The following is a 12,531-nucleotide window of genomic DNA, read 5'->3' as shown; positions in this document are numbered from 1 at the left end:
ACAAATGGATTTACAAGCACATCCTATCAAACATTTAAAGAACAATTCCAATATTAAGCTATTTGAAAAAAATGAAGGGTCCTACCAAATTTCTTGTGCTACACAAATATGTTCTCAATACCTAAACCATTTGAAACAAAGAAGAAAATGATAAACCAATATTCCTACTGAATATTGATGCAAAGATTTCAGATAAAATATTTGCAAGAAGACTACACTAACATCACAAAGATTAAACTATGACCAGACTGAATTCATACCAAGAATGCAGAATTGATTCAATAATTTGAAAACAGCAAATAACAATAAACAATGTTAACAAAAACAACAAAAAAGTCATGATTATATCAATAGATGAAAGTTTCTTTAATAAGATAAATACCCATTCCTGTTATAGGAACAAACAGATCTTTCCTCAAAGTGATGAGTGTTAGTTATATAAAATAAGGAGCCAGCATTATCTGTAATGGGGATAAGTTTTTTCATTAAGAAAGAGTAAGCAAAAAGTACATCACCATTACTATTCAATATGATGCTAGAAATGCCAGCTATAGTAATAAGACAAGAAAAAGGGAATAAATATAAATGGGAACTTTTTGTAGATGATATGGTTTACTTATCTAAAAAACTAAAATAAGATTGCAAGATATAAAATAAGCCCACACAAATTAATATCTGTATATTAAGAAATCTAGCTAACTGATCAGACAGACACAGGAACTATATAAACAATTATAAAACATGAAAATATATTGAAATAATTGGGGAGATTAATTGCTCATGGATAGGTCAAGCCAATATTATAACATTACCCAAATTACTTATTCAATGCTATACCAAATTACTAGAGTATAGAACTATTTGTAGAAGCTGTCATGGTACTATACAGGATATTGTATGTCCAATATCCTACAATTATTGCCAGCACTACCATCCCACAGATTATTTGCTTAAATATCTTGTCTTCTTTTTGGCTTCCTTTATATTAGATGTGAATACAATCTATTCAGGGTGTGAATACAGTCTGTTCAGGGTGCCAAATTGTAATAGGGGATTATTTAAGTAGAAATGATAATTCAAGATCAGATCTGCCAATCTCCCTTCCTCCCTTCACCCTCTCTGGTTTACCTTCCTCCTTGTCCCTCCTCCCTTCCTCCTTTCCCCCTTCCAGTTGATTCTTCTGTTAGTCTCTCTAAAATCAACTCAGAGTGAGTATTATGGTGTATCAAATAAATCACTCTTTTCTTGAAGATTAAGTAAGGGGTTTATTTGGGAGAAAGGGAAAGAGGGTTTGGGGTTTCCCTAATACTAGAATAATTCCTAGGTTGGAGGATGGTAGAATATAGTTCAGATTTGGGAAAATTGGTTAACAGGTCTTGAAATTCAGTCACTGTAGTACAGCAGAGAAAAAATCAGAGAGCAGGACTTTTGTCCTTCCTTTCTGTCTCAAGGCAAAGAGACTCAGTTTTTCAGTTTGTCAGATCCTTCTCAACAGTCTTTCCTGGTCACTATTTCAATTAGAATGTTCTCCTTGAGTGCCAGCTCAGCAGTCCCAACTTCTCCAGCTCTGCTGCAGACTTTTCCTATTTACTCTCCTCCACAAAGCAAAATGCCAATAACAATGAAAAAGGAAGGATGGTAGGGAGATCTAGCAGTATAATACAAAGCCATAACCACCAAAACATTTGATACTGTGTAAGAAACTGAAATTTGTCTTTAGAAGAAATTAGTTATGAAATATACAAAAGCAACCAAGCACAGTAGCGTAGAGATTAATAAAGATCCAAGCTATTGGGGTAAGAACTCACTTAACTCATCAAAGCCTTGGGAAAATTGGAAAAGCAGTCTGGCAGAAACTTAGTATAAAGCAATATCTCACATATGCAAACTTTATGTGGAAATTTGTTTTCAAATAAACTGATATCACAAACTAATTATAGGAGCATGGAAAAATTAACTCAGATCTATGGATAGGGGATGAGTTTATGACTAAACAAGAGGTTGATACATAAAAAAGACAATTGATTACATAAAACTTAAATATGCACAAGTTGGGCAGCTAGGTAACAACAGTGGATAGTACCAGGCCTCAAGTTGGGAACACCTGGGTTGAAATCTGGCCCCAAACATTTTCTAAAGAGCTTTGTGACCCTGGGCAAGGTACTTAGTTCTAATTGCCTACCCCTTGCTGCTCTTCTATCTTAAAATTGATACTAAGGAGGACAGGAACCTACACAATTCCATGTTGCAGCAGAGCAGTGGACCAGTCTAAGCCACTCAACATGGGTAGTGAAGGCAGGACAGGAGACCAACACATTTCTACATGGTCTGAGGCAGTGAAGCAGCAGAGTGGCTGAGTGCAGAGCCCAGAGCAGGGGAACCTGCCCAGCCCAAGCCCCCTGGCAAAGGGCAAGAAAGCAGCAAAATGGAGACCAGCCCAGCCCACAAAACAGCAGGGGCACTGGTAACAGGGAGCTGAATCTAGCTGGACAAAATAGCTACAAGCTCCCAGTGAAACACATCATGGGGAGACAAAGGCAAGCCAGATCTACCCCAAGTACCAGAGAAAAGTACTCTGCAATCATGAAACAGTGCTCCCTCTACCCAAGGTACAGAGAAAACCTCAACAGATAGATAAGGTAACAGGGTGACATGGTGAGGGGAACAGGTAGGGTTAGAAAAATGAGCAAAAAACAAAGGAAAAAACCTGATCTTAGAAACAAACTTTAGTGATAGGGAAATTCAAAATACAAACTCAGAAGAGTGAATCCCCAAAGGAAAGTGTGGAAGGATGTCAGGCCCCCAAAACACCTCCTGGAAGAAACTTGAAAATAAATTAAAAATCAAATAAGAGAATTGATTTAAAAAAACTCAACAGCTAACTTTTATAGTAGTAATATTTTTGTGGTAGAAACTGTAGCAAGGGAAGGTAGAAGTTGCAAGAATGATTAGCAGGTCTTAAGACTTAGAATCTTTCATGAGCTAGTTGGGTCAGAGTTCTAAGGAGCAGTTTCTAACTGACTCAGTCTGGACCTGAAAGTGAAGAAGGAAGGTGTAGCTGAGACTCCCTGAACAAACTACTTTATCAAGCAACTGGCCTTTGAGGATCAAATGGCTGAGGGTGAGAGGAAAATCTCCAATCTCCCTCGTGGATAGATTGACTGGGGAAAAGACCTCTACCTTGCTGGGACCATCTGAGGACACCACAGCCTATCTATCCACCAAGCCACTTAGCTGCTGCTCCTATACTTGATGACTTTCATTCCTGGATAGCAGGGATCTTAGTGGTCAATCCCCAGTATCTACCAACTTATGATGTCAAGCAAGCAGCACTGAGCAAGAATCTGCCCCTTTCCTATAAAACCCATGGCCCAAGCTGCATCACCAAATACTATGGTTATGGTCCTGATGTAGAAGTACAGGACGCTGTCCCAGTTGGCAAATATTAGCATGTGTCTTTCCCTTGATGCCCCAACTTCCATGTTCCTAGCCCAGGGTAATAATAATATTGGTTAACAGTTACACAACACTTTAAAGTTTTGCAAAACACCTTGCAAATATCTCAATTTATCCTCATGACAACACTGGGAGGTAGTGCTATTATTATCCCTATTTTATAGATGAGAAAACTGAGGTAGACAGGTCAAATGACTTGCCCAAGGGCATATAGCTACAAGTATCTTAGGTTGGATTTTTACTTAGGGTTTCTTGACCTCAAATCCAAGACTATCCACTGCACCACCTAAGTGCTTTTAAATTTTCCTTTGCATGAGAGAAAAAATATGCAGAAATAAAGGCTTATAGCTTTAAGAATTTATTAGTCTATTTGATGGGGGGAGGGGGGAGGGATGGACTCATTAAGTCTCCAGATGGCTGAAATGAATGGGACATGTTCCAAATTAATTCTCTTTACCACACAGAGTTAATATAGAACTTTATTACTCTTAATAATTTATCACAAAATTCAGTGCAAAATTTCATGGATATGGTACAGTTGTTTAGCTGGTTAATTATATTAACACTTTATTTGCAGGCTGATCTTTACAAATGACCTTAAAATTGAAGTAGAAAATTTACTTTTTTAACTGTTCCTTTTCCTCTTCAAAACATGTTCAGTTTTGAAAAGGACAGTATTTTCCTGAAGTCCTTAAAATGTACAAATTTATGGTTACACATCTTTAATCCATTAGGTCTCCCATACATTATGTCAGTTGATCTTCACCACAACCCTAAGAAATCAGACAGAATAGATATTATTATAGCCATTTTACATACCAAGAAGATGGATCAGAAAGAGTAAAGGGAGTTCTTCCAGGTCACACAATTAGAACTAGAAGACTCAAATCCTTTGATTCATCCTTTTTTTTTCCAACTCTACCCAGTCACCTCTTTATAATGTAATTTACTTTAAAAAGTCTTCGAAACAGTTCATTGGGATTTCAAAATTCATTGTTATGTCATTGTTTCTTCTCTGGATATTCGTAGCTTTCCCATTCTTTCCAGCCTCCAGGATAGTGTAGAACACTGAAAATTGGCATGAAAGAGTTGGTATTATCAACATTGTTATTCAAAACAAAACAAAACAACAACTATGGAGCAGCTGGATAGCTCCGTAGATTGAGAGCCAGTCCTAGAGCCTGGAAGTCCTGGGTTAAGATCTGACCCCAGGGATTTCCTAGCTTTATTATCTTGGAAAAGTCACCCAACTCCAACTGCCTAACCCTTTACCACTCTTCTGCCTTGGAATGGATACTTTGATGGATTCTAGGACAGAAGGTAAGAATTTTTTTTTTTTAAAGAAAAACAAAGAAAATTATTTCATCAGAAACTTTGAATTATCCATTTCTGAGGCAGCTCTGCTCCATTATATGCCTACCTTTTGTAACCCAATGATAAGGCAGTATTTAGTGCTGTCTTGCTTCTCACTCCCTTTAGACAAGAAAACACCAAGTTGTCAGACTTAGAAGGCATTTCTTGTTGGTACTTCTCTTTGAAGTCCTCTGAATCCATTTGTAGAGCTTGACCTATTTCATCTACTAAAAGAAAACATTTAAAAATTCAAAATGAATTTTTTGGATAATTTAATATGAAAATCTAGACAGTTCCCTAGGCTAAAATAACACCTTGGTCTGTTTTTTCATAGTATAGTTTAAAGGTTAAAAATTAGACTAAGACCTTTGGGACATTCTGGTATTATGTATATTATAATTCATTTTAAGAAAAGAAGCAATGCTTACGTGGTATATTGAGCGACCCTGGAATTTTTCCATATTCCAGAATTTCCCATGCATCCCTAACATCAATCAGCAAAATGGATTTGGAATGCAGCAATTTTTTCAGTTCTTCATAGGTGAGGCTCTGAGAAGCAGTAGTACAGAAATGATGGTGTCCTCCCTTTGATGATCTCAGCTCTAAAAAATTCCCAAAATATGTTATTCCAGAAATGTAGATATTGTAGTAATAATATCATTAAATGGAGAATATGATTATGAGAAAAGAATCAATGTCTTTTCAGTTAACTAAAGGGAAAAGAATTCCTTGTGATATATACTGTAAAGTGAAATATTTATAAATAAAATGTCTAAAGTTGGGATGGCTCAGATCAGTAATTTCTTAGATGTAAGGTACTCCCATGGTGGAAACTCTTTCCATTGAGGCTTTGCAAAAAAACAGGTGCAAACGTCAGAATAAGTGATTGACAGGAGCATGTGACTAAGAGTCCAGCCTAAGGCTGGAGATCTGGGATAAGATTCTATGCCCCAATAGTCAGACATCTTCTCTCCTAAAGGACCCTGGAAAAACAGGTATTCTACTTCTAACACCAGCTTAAGAAGGAAATCTTTGAATTTAGCTGCTGGCAGCTTGAGGAAAAGAAGATTGGAGGCATATATCACCTCTGAAGATCCTGGCCTTTTGATTGGACTCCTTGTGTGAGATTTGGCTATTGGGGAAAATTACTATTTAGCTTAGAAAGATAGTTTTAGATAGTTTATAGATATTATATTTTAAGATAACTAGTATAATTTTCTCCTAAACTCCTGTTCCTTCCTCCCCTTCCCAACCAATAAATCTGAATTATTTATAAGTTCCCTCTTGTTACTTCCTCACCAAATTCCCAACATAGCAGGTAGAACAGAAAATTGTCTTTAATGTACAGCCCAAGGATAATTTATCTAAGGTCTCAAAGCCAATGAATATCAGAGAAAGGATTTATACTGAACTTTTCCTGTTCCTAAGGTTAACCCTCTATCCATTATACCACACTGCCTCTATAGCAAAAATGGCAATGCAGATTTAATTGGGTATTGATAGAAGTTCCATACAGAGTGAGCCCATTTTCCCCTTGAACTTAATTCTGGCTCTTAATAGTACTAGCAGAATGTTGAGAATATGAGAAAATGAGTGTTAAAATAGTGAATGTACCTCCAATTTCTGAAATCTAAAGAATTTTAGAAGAGGCTTTGCCTCTAAGTACTAAGAAATTACAGATAAGCTGAAAACCAACTTTAACTGCCCTGTGCATGAAAGATCATGGAGATCAGGATCTTAGTCTTTGGTTTGACAAAGGCTATTGGGGAAAACAAATTTAACCAACTTATTAGGATAATAATTCAAACAGAATTCAGATAAAGTCTCACAGAGACAAGAAGGTCATACCGAGAATAGTCTCTTGCTTAGAGGAGATATTAAATAAGAGATGAATAGATGAGTTTAAGTTCAAATCCATTAATAAAATTTACCCTTTTAAAAATTGGGCTATAATAGAACCCAAATGTGAGGCTTTGGGATAAGTCTTAAATATCAATAATACATAAATGTTTGTGCTTGTATGACCTCATGGATATGAGTTCTCTATAGATAATTCCATAATTTACTTCATGAAAATTTAGAGTCCTGTTCTTGTTTCCCCATTTGCAAATATTTTTTAAAATCTAAATAACTCCCCATAACTTAAAAAGGTGCTAAAAGCTTTCACTGCCAGAAATGTTTAGATTCAGTTCATGACAGGTCCTCTTTCTTGTCAAAGGTTTTACCTCAATTCATTCTCCCAGCATAATTCCCTCATAATGAAATCACTAGTTTTAAAATGGGAAATTATCTATCTCATCAAAATTACAGATCCATAAGTCCATAGGACAGTCCTTCAAACATTGAATCCAGTTTTCCTCTAAACAAACTACAGGACTAAGTCTTAAAATGCATACACATATGTGTAATGTACACACATAGACAATCTCAAGGAGTTGTGAGATTCAAACTAAAGAATATATGATGGGCAGATCTGAGGAGATAAATGTGTAAGAAACACTCTGCAAACCTTAAAAATGCTACAAAAACATGAACAGCTCTCATTACCTCATGAAATTTTAAGGGAAAAAATGAAACTCTGAAGCCTTCATTAAGCTCTCATTAGGCTTTGAGTCCAGATAGGAACTATCTTTGCCCTCATCGGTAAACCTAGTGACCAAATCCCAGGCTGGGGCTACCCCTTCAAAGCCTACATCATTAACACTCATGTGAGAATCAGCCTGTGGCAATGTTCTTTTGACAGAAAAAGACAAAAAAGCTTTCATTTCAAATAGTATAAAATAAGGCTGTGCTCCCTTCCTTATAACTTACATTGAAATATAATTGGCAAATGCTATCAGATAATCAGTACATACCCTCTAAGCTTCAAACTGGATGACAAGGACTGTTTTATTATCTAAAATTAAGTCCACCATCCAACAAAGCAGCTAAATTTAGTCATTCCCCATCTCTCCATTCTACCAATAAAACTACTTATGCAAGCCAAAAAACACCACCAAAGAAGCTTGCTAGTTAATCACTGTCAGTGGCAATAACTTAATACTAGAATTTGTCTCATTTGGTCCTTCCAACAACCTGTGTGTTATGAAAGGTAGATATCTCTACGTTTTCTCTTTCCTATCTATAGTTCTAATTTAAAATTTTACTTTTCTTTCTCTCTTTCAATACTAGAAAGTGACTAGTTCAAAGTGAGGGAAGACATTTCAGAAGTCCTTCTGAGATGGTAAATTTTGGGAAATAACTAAGATGTAAAACTACTACGGTCTTCTAGTAATGTAATTTGTTATCAAAGGGATCATCTGTCATCTATAACATTGAAAGACTGATCTCTTACATGTTCCCAATCTTAAATGTTTTACCTTCCCATAAAGTAGGCTCTTGTGACTCTAAAAAAGATTAAAAAGCCCCCTCTAGGTCATCCTGACTTGATCCTCCAAACTATCCTTGACATTTGAAGAAGGAGGAAGTAAAGGCTGGGGAATGGAATGGAAAAGCTTTAACTGCTTACTAGGTGCTAAGCATTGAGTGAACAGATATAAAACTGAAGTAGCTCACATTCTAATGGGAAGAGAAAACACACAAAGATGGTCTCACTTCATATTCAATTCATGCCAAAAGGAAAGGGCAGTTTCTGGTGGGGAAAGTATTAGGGCAGATGGCAAGGACCCACCCCGGATACTACTTTCAGTAAAGGGGGAGATGGGGGAAGAGGGGTCAGCACTCCTCTGACAGTGGACATCCTATACCTGATGAGAACTGGCCAATGGGGCTACATTATAATCTCCCACTATGTACTTTTATTTAGAGAATTATGTTCATGGTTCAAATTAGGGGTATAGTCTCTGTGATGGCCTGGAGAATTATTATTTGCCTTACAGGCAGGGTAACTTGAAAAATTAAAAAATGCAGTACTACTGACTTTGGTCTCAGACTGTGAGCCAAAAGGAAGCATAAGGATTTAGTGTAATTGTCTAAAATCAGAACCCTACTTGACTTTTTTCCCTCCTTGATTTAAAAATAGGATCACATATGTTTATCTCCTATGGAAAAATTGATTTTAATTAAAATTATCTTTACATAACATGAGAGTACGAAGAACCAGCCATGCCAAATATGTACTTGCCATGCAATTCTAAGAGTTTCATCATTTTAAAAAATAAGATAAGAAATGAAAATAAAGTTGTAAGTTTACATATTCAAATGAAAGTTAATATTTTTCTAAAAGTATTTTTTCATAACAACATATGATTCAAGCAAGACACTGATTATGGTTTGATCTATGTGCTACTTGGACAAAACAATCCCAGAGCTTAAATATTCAAATTTACTGATGTCTGTTGCCTAGCTTTAATGTTAGTTCAAAGAAAACGGATCTCTTTTTAAAAAAGAATGAGGTTGCAAAATTTATTTATGTAATTTCAATATAATAGATAATATTTATATTGCACTTGTGTATCTAAAGAGCTTTAAGAACAATTAGAATAATAGTATTTTCTTTTTTAGAACAGATATAGTATTTGATGGGTACGGAGAAATGATGAATGCTCCTGTTTGTGCAAACCAGCATGTGCTCTATACCTTAGAGTCACAGAACCAGGGTGAATCAGAGGTGAGCCACAAACCCAGCTCTTCCTGATTCCCAGCTCAGTTCTTGATGCATTCACTATGCTGTGTTGCCTCCAGGAGAGAATATAAGCAATAATTAATTCATCAACAAATACCTATTAAGGGTTTTAAATGATAATATATATATATAAAAAACAGTGAAATTGCTTGTCAACTCCAGGAGGGGGAAGGGAGACAAGAATCATTCAACTATGGGGAAAAAATTTTTAAAGAAAAAAAAGATAGGAGGGTAAATAATAATTACCTATTTATGTGCCAAGCACTTTTCCCTAGAATCAGGAAGATCAGAGTTCAAATCTAGCCCCAAACACTTGCTGGACGTGAGCCTGGACAAACTTCTTAACATGTTTGCCTCAGTTAAATCAACTGTAAAATGGGGGTAATAATAGCACCTACTTCCTGGGATAGTCATTTTAGATTCAAACGATAGATTGCACATTGTCTGGCACACAGTAGGTGTTTAATAAATGTTTATTTCCTTTTCTTCCTAAGTGCTGGTAATTCAAGACAAAATGAAATAGTCCCTGCCCTCTTGAAGCTTATTTTCTATGAGGAAGATAAGTGTATATAAAAGTATATATAAAACAAATACCAGGTAATTTGTGGGAAGAAGTAGTAGGTGAGGAAGAGGGCAATAAGGAAAGGTTTTAATTACAGATAGTGGCCTCTGGCTGAGTTTTGGAGGAAATGAAGACTTCTAAAAGGCAAAAGCTAAAGTTCCAAATTCTAGGCCTGAAAGAGGAATTAATAATTTTGGTGAAAATGAATATGAACTTGCCCATTTGTTAAAACACAGTTTTGACTTATTCTCCAAAGCCTTTGTTACAACCACGAAAATTGTCCTTCCTCTTTCTCGCCAAAAAAACTCTTCTCTCCCTTAAACATCCCTATGCAGCAAAGGGAAACATTAAAAAAAAAAATTCTGACAAGTTGAGTTGGTAAAATTTTAAAGATTCTGGCACACTGCTTAAGAGAAAGTCAGGAATCTGGGTTCCCATCCCAGCCCTGCTGCTTCCTACTTACATGAACTGAGCTGAGTCGTATTAATCTCTGTGGGCCTTCATTTCCTCATCTGTAAAATGAGAGAGTAGCCTGGCAGGTTTTCCAAATCTAAATTTATAATACAATAACCAACAACAAAAGACTCCTAAGGACTCCTAGGAGATTGGTCTAACAGAGCTGCTGGCAAAACTGGAAAAAAAGACACCCAAAGGTGGGTAGAGTTAGGCCTGGGTTCAAATCTGCACATCACTTCACCACAGTATCCTAGTCCTTCCCGAGCTTCGGTCTTGGAATTGATACGAAAGCAGAAGGTGAGGATGTAAAGGAAAAAAACTTCCCAAGCCTGGCTGTATTTGCATCGGGTGGTCCAAGTTACCCAAGAGTGGCAAAAGGAAAGATAGGCTTGGAGCTGCTTACCCTAAATCCGGGAGACATCGTGCCTAAGACTGAGTAAACATGCTCAAATGTCAGTCAGTGAAAAGAGGGGGTCGGTCGGCCCCGGGACGGAAGCCGGCAGCAGAGGCGGGGGCAAAGGTAGTTTCTTTGGCGCCCAGGCTTTACCCTCTAGGCTCGACCTAGAGGTCGAGGCCTCTGCATTTTCTTTATCTTTTTCCACCCTCCAAAACGCGTCCCTGGAGCAGCCACCAGATGCAAGTGAGGCCGACCCTGTGGCCGCTGCCCTCGCGGGTGAGGACACGAAGCTAACTAGCTCTGGCCCCCTTCCTGCCTTCGAAGCCACCAAACCCATCCTGTCCCCCCGGTCCCGGGGTTGTGGGCTCATCCTTCCGACCGCTAGCCTTCATGTCCCGGAGGGGCGCGGGAAGTGGGTACTCACCCCTCCAGGCAGCCGGCGGCCCCAGAGAACAACTAGCGGAGACTCCCCGAACCCTGGAGCTCCGGTCAACCCTGACCGCGCTCCGCAAGAGCAGCAGCGCTCTCGAGGTCATGGCCATGGTCCGGCTCCTCCAAGCGGATTGCAGCCGAGAAACCCCAGCACTCTCTGCCCCGTGCGATTGGCCCTCTCTCTGGCAAGGCTCTGCCTCTCATCGCGCGGCTCCGCTAGCGCTTTAAGAGGCGGCGCCAAAGTCGGTGTCAGCGCTTACCCCGGCGCCCCGCCCAGAGGAGACGCCAGTCGCTCATTATTTTATTTTACTATTTTATTTTTATTGGTGCTTTTTTTTTTAAACAGCATAGGTTCATAGAGCTAGAATCGAAAGCTTTCTCGGAGGCGATTTATTCCAACCTACACACTCACTCACCATTTTACAGATCAAGAAACTGAGGTGCGAGGAGATTGAGTGATTTGTCCTAGGTCACCCCAGTCTTCTGATTACAAAATCAGTGTTCTTTTATTTTCCTTTTAATTCTTTTTTGGTTATTCTTATTTCATTTTCATTATTCTATATTTGTTTTTTTTTCCTTATTCTTCTATACTTGCAAAAATCACTTGACAAGAGCATTTCAATATGCAAAGAATTGGAATAGGATTGTACCTATGAAACTACAAATTTTCCATTTAAATAATTTTTTCATATGGTTGTTGATAATTTAATTTCCCCCTTGAAAATTGCCTGTTCCATGTAAAACCCAGTGGAATTGTGCTTGGCTTTGGGAGGGGGCTAGGAGGAGGGGAAGGAAAGAACATGATTTTTGTAATCCTGGAAAAATATTCTAAATTAATCAATTAAATAAAATTTAAGAAAGAAATTTTAGAAAAAAGAAAAGAAAAGAAAAGAAAATTGCCTGTTCCTAGCCCTTGATCATTTTTCTACTGGGAGGGGGAAGGGAGGTGTTGCTCTTGTTCTTATATATTTGAATCAATTTTCTGTATGCATATCAGGGAGTATAATGCTTTTACCAGAGAAACTTGTTTCAAAGGTGTCCACTTCTAATTTTGCCTTTATTAATTTGATTTGCCTATAAACTTTCTATTTTATGTACTTATTCAAATTTTTCCACTTTATTTCCTGTGATCCTCTCTATTCTTTACTCTTCTCCAATTCAGAGCAGTAATATTTCCTACTCTGCTCCTCTAATTTTTTACATAACTCTTTATCTCTATCTGAATCTTGTGTCCACTGGAAAGTTATTGTG

The 12,531-nt window shown here is 37.6% G+C and overlaps 1 protein-coding gene across 1 annotated transcript; it reads right to left on the bottom strand.

The window, feature by feature from the left end:
• Positions 1-3,921: 3,921 nt before the first annotated feature.
• On the bottom strand, positions 3,922-11,501 carry TSTD3 (thiosulfate sulfurtransferase like domain containing 3). Its single transcript, XM_007484362.3, has 4 exons — positions 11,273-11,501; positions 5,238-5,411; positions 4,877-5,036; positions 3,922-4,524 (listed from the first exon to the last, which is right to left on the bottom strand). The coding sequence occupies exons 1-4, from the start codon at positions 11,388-11,390 to the stop codon at positions 4,458-4,460; spliced, it is 519 nt and encodes a 172-aa protein (XP_007484424.1). The 5' UTR covers positions 11,391-11,501; the 3' UTR covers positions 3,922-4,457.
• Between the last annotated feature and the right edge of the window lie 1,030 nt (positions 11,502-12,531).

This window comes from Monodelphis domestica, chromosome 2 (assembly GCF_027887165.1).
Source record: "Monodelphis domestica isolate mMonDom1 chromosome 2, mMonDom1.pri, whole genome shotgun sequence".
NCBI lineage: Eukaryota > Metazoa > Chordata > Mammalia > Didelphimorphia > Didelphidae > Monodelphis > Monodelphis domestica.
The sequence above is the reverse complement of the archived record's forward strand: the minus strand, read 5'-3'. Positions and strand labels throughout refer to the sequence as shown.